Here is an 11,722-nt window from a genome sequence, read left to right as displayed (position 1 = left end):
TAACACGATATTTCACACAGATTCCCAAATGAGAGAATCTTGTGCCGTTTATTAAAACAATTCATCTGTGTCCCATATTTAGGTGCAGAGATGAAGGTACCACAACATTCATTGTTTTAATTATTAGATCTGTTTTCAGATTGTTTTTAGAGGTCAGCCAGGCTGAGCTTTCCATATATCATTTACATAAACCATCTCATTTGTACAATAGATACAAATTTACAGACATTTACAGACATGTTTTGATTTCCGTGCTAAAAGAGAGGATAAGCTGTGCGTTGTTTTGGGCTTCACGCAGCTAAATAGCAAAATAAAATAGTAGCTTTGAGAGTCTTTATGCAGGTGCTTCACAAAGGACTTTTTTGAGAGTTGTTGGATGATTCCGACGTAACCGAAACAGTGTTAAATGATGAGTGCTTTACAGTGTTCAACGTGTTTAACCTGTTTGTAATTTTTAAAGGAAACAGTTTAAACTGTTCTATCGATTTCTGTGACCAAAAATCGTAATGAAAGTGCAACACTTGAGTCAGACCTTCCCTTTCAGACCTTCCCTTTCAGTCTACTTCAGGGCTTACTGACACTGACAAAAAGGAGGCCAGCCGTGGTTAACAACAAGGCAGCCGCAATCTCCATCATTTTGTCCTTCTTCCAACTCAGGCGGGCCTTGTCCTGCTGCTCCTGCATCTGCTTCCTCCTGGCTCTCAGGGCCTTCTCCCGCTGCAGCTGTTCTCCGTAGTGAGCCTGATAGAACGCGTCAAAGTCAAAGTGGACCTTCCCCCTAGTCTGGGAGAACTGCTGCGCTCTGTGCTGCTGTTTGAAGCCTGGTGATCCCACTGTGGACTCCTTGGAGAAGGGCCTCCCAGGGCTCTGGAGGTCCGACGGGCCCAGAATCCCACGGTCATACTTCCTCCTCAGGGTGACGTTGCCCAGCACCGCGTAGGCTTCGCTGACCTCAGAGAAGCGCTGCACGGCGGCCTTGTTGCCGGGGTTTTTGTCAGGATGGTAAATGAAGGACTGTTTGTAGTAGGCAGTTTTGATCTGGGACTGTGTGGCCCCGGGGGACACTCTGAGGATGTCGTAATAGGATGTCCTGCTTCTGTACAGCGGACCAGCATCATTATTCTTTCCACTGTAGCTTCTACAAGGTGCAAACAATGCACGGTGCCTTCTCAGTATATGTGACCCCTGATCTGTCAGAAGAAATATAACCGTGCTGAAGAGTCTGTCCTGGTGAGGGTACCTGAAGGCGTCAAGGTTGACCGACACTGCCCTTCTGGACCACAAAGTCTTCCTCCTAGCAAGCAGCTGCTGGTGGAGGAGAAGCTGTTGTCCTGCTGATTCGTGCACGACACAACACAAACCCGCCAGCCAGTGTTCACTTTGAGTTCTGTCTCTCCAAAGTGTCGTTGTTTTGTTTTGTGTTGCTCGTCTGTCAGTCACCGACAGAGATTCACGTCTTTCCGGGGTTGTTTCCTCTCTTACCCGAAGGTCGGAAGAACCGGGGCTGTCGCCGCTGCACGCCGGTAAAGCATGGCTGTTTCTGACAGCGGTGAATCGGTATGCTCCACTCAGCAGCCGGTGTCCGACCTCTGCCATTTCTACCATGAATGGGTCGGGGTTAGGGATGACAACACCGGAAGACAACACGCCGCATCCGGCAACGTCACACGAAAAGGCGCCAATAAGAGTCGATGTTTACGGAAAGAAAATGTAGTTCTCGGTCATTTGGATCGAAATAAGATTAATACAATAACACAATTCGATGCTTTGATTTTTTTTAAATTTTATAATAGGTTTCTTTTTCCTGTTAAAATAAAAAATAAAATCAATATCATTGGAAAATGACAATTGTACCCAAATATGAGTAAAATTATATCGTGTTTTTACAGACTGTTTCGTATTATGCAAGCGTTTTTAGGTCTGTAGATGGTGGCAAAATGTTGCACCAAATGTAGTTTATTGTTTTACAGTAGATGGCGGTATTATGGCGTGTATAAACCTACTTTTATTAAATGGAACGAAGAAGTCGTTCTGCGTCGCTTGTTTGTGACGTCTTCGCTTCACATGTGGGACCTCTGTTGTTAAACTTAATTTGCAGATATATTATAGATTTCTTACTGGACACCGGATAAATGTGTAGATAAAACAAATATGGCTTCTAGTTGTCGACGTCCTGAACACTCAGCTCCTCCAGAAGTGGTCAGTACCTAAGCTTGTTAAAAGTTGAATCTGCTAACCGATGCTAAAGCTAATGTTGTATGTTTTTTCGGTGTAAAATGGCCTTTAAAACCATTTTTCGAGATATGCCACCGGTGTTTCTGAAGTATTTACAGTCAAATTAATCAACTTCAACCTGATGGTGGCAAGCAATTTTGTTGTGTTTGCTTTATTTGATCATATATGTTCTCGTCTCCACAGTTCTACAATGAACAGGAGGCTAAGAAATATTCTCAGAAGTGAGTTATTTTCTTATAAAGTCAGTTTCAGTGTTGAATGTTATGACAATGAAATCTTTTTCTGCATAGTTATTTGGATCTTTGTTCCTTTTAGATCTACTACCAGCTGCTTTGTGCAAGCTCCTAATGTTTAGCTCTTTAGTTATTTGGAATAATGTGGCTCTAATTTGCTTTCAATTCAATATTCAGTTTAATCTGAGTTCGTGTCCGTGTGTGTCTTTGCAATAATTCAAATTTCTGTGCTTCGTGATATTTCTCAGCTCTCGAATGATTGAGATTCAGACCCAGATGTCAGAGAGAGCTGTAGAGCTGTTAAACCTGCCAGAGGGGCAGTCATGCTACCTGTTAGACGTTGGGTGAGTGTATTTCTAAATGTAACAACACATTCTGAACCTCCTCTCACCAATATTGGCAGCTCTACTTTAATCAAATACAATGGTTTGATTTTGAATTGTATAAACAGGATTCTGTATTGTTTTATCATCCAAGTCATTTCAGTATACTGTAAACACTATTTTATTGTGCTCCGTCAGCTGTGGGTCTGGTCTCAGTGGAGACTACCTGTCAGAGGAGGGACATTACTGGGTCGGGATGGACATAAGCACCGCAATGCTGGGTTAGTTTGACAATTAAATGTTGCTTTTTTTTCCCAATAACTGAGCAAAAATGAACCGTGGGGGAATAAGTGGGTTTGTTTTTGTTTGGTTTGGTTTTTCTTTTGTAAAATCAGGCATTGTTTAACATGAAATTAAATGAAATATCTTCCCCTTGTTTAACTATTGTTCTGTGTCAGATGTTGCATTGGACAGAGAGGTAGAGGGGGGCCTTTTATTGGGGGACATGGGACAAGGTGTTCCTTTTCGACCTGGTACTTTTGACGGCTGCGTCAGGTGAAGAACATAGTCCCTCTTGATTTTTGTTCCATTCTACCTCATTTTAACTAAAGATTTCTTTCACCTCCTGCAGTATTTCTGCCCTGCAGTGGCTCTGTAATGCTGACAAGAGGACACACAGTCCTCCAAAGAGACTCTACAGATTCTTCAGTACTCTGTATTCATCTCTGGTGATCACATTTTACTCTGCTAGACCACAAACATCAATATGTGTTATTAAATAATATAGCAACTTCTTTTTTTTTGTCTTTCAGTCAAGAGGCTCACGTGCTGTTTTTCAGCTCTATCCAGAGAACTCAGAACAGGTGACACACCTGCGATAATAAAAGCACATTTTAATTAATATTCTTTTACTTACAGTCACTTTTCCTCCCCTCTCAAGTTGGAGCTGATCACAACACAGGCCATGAAAGCGGGCTTCAGCGGAGGCATGGTGGTAGATTACCCCAACAGCAGTAAGGCGAAAAAGTCAGTGGCCACTGGAAGCTTTTACCATCCCACCTTTATCTGTACATAACTGCAATTGATTGCATCCTAATTGACTGTGAAATCGGCACCAGTGTGGCTGAAAGCTGCCTAATTAGAACAAGATGACATTCATATCGACTCAAGTGTCGCGGTAGCTGTGATAAATCATCGCACCTTGAAATGGATGTTCACACGCCCTGATTGTTTCTTTTAGGTTCTTCTTGTGTCTGTTTGCTGGAGTAACAGGAGTCCTTCCTAAAGTAAGAAGCAAACACCAGATTTCGCTGGATTCTCCTTTTTCCCCATTTGATAATTTCTTGAATTTCTTTACAAATTCCAGGGGTTAGGATCCGAAACGTCAGAGAGAACAGTTCAAAACCAAGTCCAGTTTTCAGGACAAAGGTAACAATAGTTTGATGCTTTTGTTGCTGTTCATTTGGTCTGGGCCTTGATTGATGCAGGTTGAGGCATACCTGCCTTAATGACGCCAGACGACCAACAGGAAACGAGAGGTTGTCGTGTTGTCTGACTTGAAATCTTGTCAGACAGCTTTTCCTGCCTTCGACAAATTCATGTTGTTCCTCCTTAATAATGTCGGACACGTAAACTGGAGTTCTCTAACAACGGCCATTTTAAGCATGTTAATAAACCATATTTTTAATTTTACACATCCAGATTCAGAAACATGAAGGGGAAATCGGCCAAGAAAGGTAAAGATTGGATCTTGGAGAAGAAGGAGCGGAGGAGGCGACAAGGACGGTACGAACATGATTGTGTGGAAATATTAAGACTTCATTTTGAATATTGGCTGTGTTGCGTAATGTGCTGACACCTGCTCTCTGTCTGTTGGCCTGCAGGAACGTTCGACCCGACACAAAATATACTGGACGTCAGAGGAGACCTCATTTTTAGCTATGACTCGTGCAGCTGTAGCCACATTGACATGCACAGGGTCACCCCTGAAACTTCAAACTGGAGTTTAATTTGCATCTCTTTGCTGCCCAAAGATGAGATTAAATTAAAACATCGTGGAAGACAGTTGCATTACTATCTGGGTGTGGCAATTTGTTTCTAAAGTGAAGGTCACAGTCTTCATATATTTGGCTGGTAGACAGATGGTCTGCAAAGAAGCTAGATTTTAAATCACCAGCATTGTCAGAAATAAACTAAGAAATTAATAAGGGGAGCTGGTTATTATATAATCTGCAGCATTTACACAAATACACATATGCAGAGATCAGTTTGTTGTTTGTTGTTTATGCAGGACACAGAATCAACCTTGCAAAATAATACAATCCATTTTAGCCCATAACGTCTTAAAATGTTTAGATTTTGTGTGTTTTGTTCTCAAATGGGCGACTCAATAGCCAAATTAAACAGGACGATAAGAAAGTCTAAACTAAGCATAAAACCTTAGCCATTAATATATTTATATTTAATATATTTAAGCTCCAGGCGGGCTTGTATGAGAATACACAAATATAAAAATTCGTTTAATTGACGCAATTTGATGATAATTGCTTTTTAGTCTGAGGTCGTTAACGCTTAAATTGGTTCAATGCCACATTTGACCACAAGGGGTCACTGCACGGCGCTTTGCGAGCCACCTGGGCGTTATCCCCGAACCTGCTCGATCGATTCTCAAATTCTAAAGTGTTTTTATAGTGGCAAAACAAGTCGTTATCCCGTCGAGCTGACCGGACTCAAACAAAATAAGACCTATCGATGGAGAACAGTTTCAAACCAAAAAGATCCGTTGGTTGAGAAGGAAGTCGTCGGCGTGTAATGGGTTAACGGCGGAAGGCCTCGCCTCACCTTTGGTGCGCGTCACTCGGCTCCGTCAAAAGTGGTTCCACCATCCGAGCGTCTGAAGAGGGGGGAGTGGGGGAGAGAAAAAACAATCACCGCCGATCAGCGCGCATCCTCTCCCCGCTCGCTCTCACTCCATCGCGTCGGCCTCCGCCCCGCTCCATCACCACCTCTCCCATCCACGAGACGAGGAGGACGGCAGGGAACAGCAGGGATTTCCGCAGCCATGAAGGACCGCATGCAAGAACTTCGACATGTAAGTTGGTGTTTGATTGTTGCCGCCACCTGTTCGGAGGGATTCGGGCTCTCCAAAAGCCCCAGAAAAGCAAAGCAGAGCTCAGTTTTGCTGCTGGAGCAACAGTTGTGGTTTCTGAGCGACGCGGTCCGCGTCAGCGCTCCGTGCGCGTCAGTCGGCACCAAATCCCGCCGCTGATTAATGACCGCACATCTGTAATCCCGGCTAAAACCCTTTTATTCTCTCTGGCAGCGAGGGAAATCACTTTAATCCTCGTCTTCAGCGTTTTCTCGCACTGGTCCCACGTCTCGTCTGAGAGAGAGTTTGAAAGGTGAAAGAAAGGAAAATCATTTTTGTTTTTGCTTCATTCACTTTAAAAGCCACCGTCTGTACTTGAGCAATTTAAAGGGATATAGACCTGTTACGGGGCGACAGGTGTTGAGATCTACATGTGATTGGTTTGATCGATTAGGCCATCTATGGGCGCGTGACTCCGATATAAATTGGTCCCAGTGAGCCAATGTTTAGTTGTTAAATGTCCTCCAGCCGCACAGGTGTCTTCTAAATACCGAGGTGTGTGGGTTTTAGGAGTTTAGTCCACATCTGTGATCATTTTGTTCCTATTTGCAAGAAAATCTTCAAGTTTGAGCAGCCTTTTGGGTCAGAACAATTACTATATATGAAAATCATCCTTCCTGGAGACTGATGCTTGTGCGCGTGTGTTTGCGCGCGCGCGCGCGCGCGTGGTTAAGTGTCCATTGTCAGAGCTCCGTAGTGGGTAGCTAGGCTGAAAAGATAGGCAAACAATTTACAGCTCCTCAGATGTCAGGAAAGATCTTGCCATCAATTGGCCTCGAGGAAAAAACGACCCAGCCATTGTGTGTGTGTGTGTGTGTGTGTGTGTGTGTGTGTGTGTGTGTGACAAAGACAGGGAGGGGTGGAGAGATGAAAAATGAGCCAGACTGGCTGGTCAGGCTGTTGGTGGGTTATCAGAATGGTCATTGCTGACAGATTTATTGTCCTGGTTCATTCTTGATCGCGTCTCTGATTCCGGCTGGGACATTTCCAGTAGAACCGATTTCCAGCGTTCTGGTCCAGATCTAAAGACAACGGATGGATTTTCCCTTCTAGCAACAGATAATTGTAAAGGATGCCGCACATTATTGCATAAAAGCTCCAAATTAATGATGACTAATAGTGATGAGTTATTTATGGCTATTTAATGACTATTGATCAGTTTATTGGACTGTTGCCTGGAATACAGAAGGAGGAATCTATTATTACAAAAAAGTCATTCGAGTTCTTACACTTGAGTGCTTTGAGCGTTGTTTGTTTCTATAAATCAAAGATGGGGCTCAAATTGGATCTTAATTTGCAGCCAGCTGATCTCAATAGGAGGTTTTTGAGGTTACTCCAGGATCGATCTCCGTGTCCTTCCGGGCGTATTTTAAGGTGAACTCTGGCGGTGGGACTCACAGGCGCGGCAGCAAAGAATAAAAGTAGCTTTTCTTTCCGGAATCTTGTCAGTGTCAACATAATCTTCTTTCCTCACGGCCACGGGCAGATGTGTAACATTCCTCTTGTGCCCGAGGCAGCAGAACAGCATCGTGTTCCGCCGCTGTGGGAACGTGTTCCCAAACAGCTCTGCTGAAATCCCATCAGACCAGAGACCAGACTGGAAGTCTTGCTCTGGGAATAATGGTGATGTTCCAGAGAGGATTGAGTTCAGAGTCATCCTTTTGAAGTCCGGTCCCAAAGAGGCCGCTGCAGTCCACACACACACACACACACACACACAACACACACACACACACACACACACACACACACACACACACACACACACACATCAAAGGACATGACAGTGGTGTTCATTCGCAGTGGTCCAGGTGTAGACCCTAATGTGACCACAGCCATGTTTGTAGTCCTGTGAAAGGGGAGAAGCAGCTGGGTGGAGTGATACCAAAGACTGTGTTGACTACAACACCCAGCTGGGGGCTTGTTTCTTTTAATGGTTTATAGAGCTAAGCGGCAAACCTCAATCTCATCTCTAAAAGTATACGACTAACTCTTAGAACTTTCTTTAAACTTTTACGAGTATTGCAAATACTGGACAGTTTATGAAATGAATGTGTCATAAGCTCATTCATCTTAGCCCATTATTGGATTTGCTCAGTTTAATATGATTTTGGGAGCTTTGTCTTCTGTAGTGTAAACAAATGTATAATATACTTTTATTCTAGCTGCTTCAGTGCTTATAAATCAGACAGTCCTTAAAGTACTCGTTGGAACCTGTGAATATAACGCAGGCAAAAGGGAGGAGTTGTGTGGATCCTGTAGCTTCTGTGTGTGTGTTTTTGTTGAGTCACACTGAGTTTGCTCTTCCATGTGCGTGTTTGTCATTTTGGCAGGAAATTGCATTTCGCTCATATGTGCTTGAGGCCCACAACTCTGACGGCTTCAACGTCTCTTTTATGCACATAAAGGTGCTTTATGAGCCCAACACCTGCCTGAACGCCGGCTCCTCCATTAGCGCGTTAGCCGCTCTCCCAAAAAAGAAAACCCCAGACAGACTCGGCAACCGAGGCGGCCAGACAGCCTGTCCCGCTCACCTGGTCCCATCGCTCCCAGTTGGCCGAGTGTTTTAGTGACAGATGGCGCAGATAAGCTTTGTTTATCGGCCCTCGTCGCGCTCTGAAATCTACAGGGAGAAAATATGCTGATGAAGTTATTAGGGATTTTTATTTACTCTCCACTGAGAGTCCGTTCAATGAGTCAGTCCCCTGATTCTTCTTTTCTGATGTGTCTCAGCTCTTTATTATGACCGTATCTTGACCCCCCCCCCCCCCACCCCCCCCCCCACCCCCAGTCTCTCCTTAATGACGGCCTTTTCCTTGTGCGCATCCTCTCGGTAATGATAAGATCCTGCCATTATTGTGCTTTGCTCGTTCCTGATCAGCGATATATCACGAAGACTTCCTGTCCTCTTTTTTATCTTCTTTTCTCTCCTCCTGTCTGCTCAGTGCAGCCATGTTCAGACAGCTGTGTGAGTGTGTGTGTATTTGCGTGTTTGGCTTTAGAGTGACACATTAACTAATGGCATGGATGTGGGGCTCTGACACGGGCCGTGCGTCGTTGACTCTTTTGTTTCTTTTGATTACCGCCCCCCCCCCAGGAAATGCTAACATCTAACCCCTCCCTTTCACCCTTTCTAAGTCTATTTCCTCTCGTGTCTTGTCCTGATCCTCACGTATATGACGAGAGTGGAGGTCAAAGGCTTTGATTTGTTCTGCCTCAGATCTTTGAAAGCATCAGGAGGCGGCGGCGGCGGCGGCGCTCACAGCCACAAACAAGCCTTCGTCCTCCACAATCAGCGCCGGCACGTGAGAGAAATGAGGAAGGGCTGCACGCTGAAGCTCCCCATTCAGCTCATGTCTTTCTGGTGCCGCTCTAATCTTCAGCTCAAACATTGGGAGACCTCCCAGGCCGATGGAGAAATTAAAGCAATAATCACGAACATTAAAACACACACATACACACAGACACGTTGTGTTGTACCAGGACTCCTGATATCCTACAGATGGATGACTGGTGATAAGTGTTCTGAAAGGAAATAATGGCTTATCCATGTACAAAATGGATCTTTATTAGGGAAATACAGATATGATATGTTAAAATGTTTGAATTATGTAGTGTGGTTTAATAGAACATTAATAAGACCTCAAAGTCACCAGAGCCTCTGCTGCCCTCTGGTAGCCGGATGCAGTAAAACAATAAGTCCCTCCTCCGGTCTTATTTAGATGAGTGGCGTCCAGCTCTCAAAGAATCTTTAAATGATGCCGAGGTCCTGTTTTGGGCATTTGAGACGTAGAGGACCGGCTCGTCCTATATGTAATGCCGGTTGACTGTAAACCTGCAGCTACCTCTTTCTTTTTCGATGTTGTCACTGCTTAGCATGAGGCGTACTCGACACCCTCAAAAACACATTATTCGTCAGCACAGAGAGGCTGAATAATTGCATTAATGAGCCACGAAATGAGTATGACTGGTCTGGCATTTCACCAGGAACATATCTGTCTTTGCAAATGAGATCGGGGTCACAGCGGTCCGATGTCTGCCGGCTGCTAATGCCGCAGGTAGTTTCAGTATCAATGGCCCGATGTTGAGCAGTGCTGCTGGAACACACCAAAATTGAATAGGATTTCTTTATTTCAGCTGTTTTGAGCTGTTTGAACTGCGCGTCTGGCAGTTATGGAAGCATCTTTTAAATCTAGATTTTGAAAAAATAAAACTATTGGCTGCTTTGGTGCAGAAGAATTCGACAGCAGGTGCGACAGAGTGACCAGCACACGACAACCTCCTACAAAAGGGTCGCCTTCTGTTCTTCCTGACTCACTGGTGTCCAGTTTTGTTTGGTGCCATCAGGTATCTTGGCTCCTCTTGATGGTTGACCGTGTATCTCCAGATGTTGCTTTCTCCCCCCCCCCCCCCCCCACAATTCCTCGTGGTCAGGAAGTTGCAGGCTGAGGCCTCTAAGAAGACCGCTGTGGTGTAAGAACATATTACTTCTGTTTTCCCTGCCTGCGATCAAATCCAGGCTCTTCTCTTCTCGTTCCTGCAATGCCAAAAGGCACGTCGACAGCCCACGCTTCCGTACGTGCACGCCATTGACGGGGTCCCCGGCACAGATGGGAGTAAGCAACCACTGTCGTGCACGAAAGGTCACTCATCTCGTCTGCGTCTCCTTGGCAGAAATAAGTTGCCTCTATGAGAATCGGCAGACATTTAAATAGCTTGAAATGGATTTTTATTGATTTTTCTGGATCCCATTTAGAGGTTATTATGTCGCCGGGTTATTTATAAATGCCTTCAGATCCATTTTAATGGCACATCTTCTGTGATAACGCTCCGAAAAGTTACGAAGTTGTGAGCGAGGCAGAAGGATGAAAGAAAATGGAGATTAACCGGAAGAGATAGGAAGTAAACCGTTTATCGGCTAAATGAATGTTCGCACGCCTCTGACTAAGAATAAAAAGAGATATAAAAGAAAAGATGAAGGCGTGAGGGAGGGAGCCGGAGATGAAGGTAGCAGTGATGTGTGGGCCAGCTGCTGCTCCGAAGCTGAAGTCTGGAGGAAGGAGAGCGTGAGAGAAGGAGGTGATAGATGGCAGGCAGGGAGGGAGAGGGAGAAAGGAAGACGTCGAAAAGGGGGAGGACATTGAAGAGGATTGTTCGGAAATTGTTGGACTGTGTGGTGGCGCCGCTGTGCCTGTGCTTCATCTCCTCTCCCACCCACATTCTTCTTCTGCCGCACGCATATGCTGAACTCGCTTGTGTTAACCTGGCTCTGGTTTTTAAAAGCACCGTCTTTACAAATGTCGGCAACGTGGCCTGACCAGATAACTGCTGCAAACAAAATGCATGTGTTGAATTCAAGTCTGTTGGCTTTTGTCATTTAAATTTATGGGAATGACACTGTGATGGATGGATGTCTTTTGGACAAGGAGCTGTAATTAAAACAATGTGCATTTGACCTTTAACAATGGCAGGTGTTGCTTTGTGCCTTCGGCTAGTAAACATACACTTATGTCATGGTTAATTCCTGTTATTTTAGAGGTAGGAGTTTAATTATCCCTCCAAAACTGTTCTTAAAACTACAGTTTCTACATATTAACACTCCAGGAAGATGGGTTTTTTTTGGGTTTTTTTGCAAAATAGAACAGCAGAACAGTTTGTTGTGTCACTTCCTGTGAACTCCCAGTTTGAGTTGCCCGTCTTATTAAAGGACATCAAATGATCAGATAGATCGATCTGAGTCTGGTCCTTGATGCTGGTTTCAAGTGCAGTTTGAGTGAGGCTCT

At 44.5% G+C, this 11,722-nt stretch overlaps 3 protein-coding genes across 4 annotated transcripts in view; 2 read left to right on the top strand and 1 right to left on the bottom strand.

Annotated features, from left to right (window-relative positions):
• dnajc30b (DnaJ (Hsp40) homolog, subfamily C, member 30b) lies at positions 1-5,766 on the bottom strand. The gene is made up of 2 exons (XM_057050723.1): positions 5,633-5,766; positions 1-1,598 (listed from the first exon to the last, which is right to left on the bottom strand). Exon 2 carries the CDS (start codon positions 1,594-1,596, stop codon positions 565-567), a length of 1,032 nt encoding a protein of 343 aa, XP_056906703.1. The 5' UTR covers positions 1,597-1,598; positions 5,633-5,766; the 3' UTR covers positions 1-564.
• Positions 2,005-4,861, top strand: bud23 (BUD23 rRNA methyltransferase and ribosome maturation factor). The gene is made up of 12 exons (XM_057050728.1): positions 2,005-2,199; positions 2,419-2,456; positions 2,717-2,812; positions 2,990-3,072; positions 3,250-3,346; positions 3,423-3,519; positions 3,604-3,654; positions 3,732-3,817; positions 4,032-4,077; positions 4,158-4,219; positions 4,493-4,576; positions 4,675-4,861. The coding sequence occupies exons 1-12, from the start codon at positions 2,152-2,154 to the stop codon at positions 4,727-4,729; spliced, it is 843 nt and encodes a 280-aa protein (XP_056906708.1). The 5' UTR covers positions 2,005-2,151; the 3' UTR covers positions 4,730-4,861.
• Positions 5,654-11,722, top strand: part of stx1a (syntaxin 1A (brain)) — a 29,656-nt gene continuing 23,587 nt past the window's right edge. For both annotated transcript variants that reach the window (XM_057050724.1, XM_057050725.1), the window contains exon 1: positions 5,654-5,882. In XM_057050724.1, the coding sequence (XP_056906704.1) occupies positions 5,853-5,882 (30 nt within the window). In that variant the 5' untranslated portion in view covers positions 5,654-5,852. The remainder of the gene's footprint in view (positions 5,883-11,722) is intronic.

Source organism: Takifugu flavidus, chromosome 12 (genome assembly GCF_003711565.1).
Source record: "Takifugu flavidus isolate HTHZ2018 chromosome 12, ASM371156v2, whole genome shotgun sequence".
Classification (NCBI taxonomy): domain Eukaryota; kingdom Metazoa; phylum Chordata; class Actinopteri; order Tetraodontiformes; family Tetraodontidae; genus Takifugu; species Takifugu flavidus.
The sequence above is the reverse complement of the archived record's forward strand: the minus strand, read 5'-3'. Positions and strand labels throughout refer to the sequence as shown.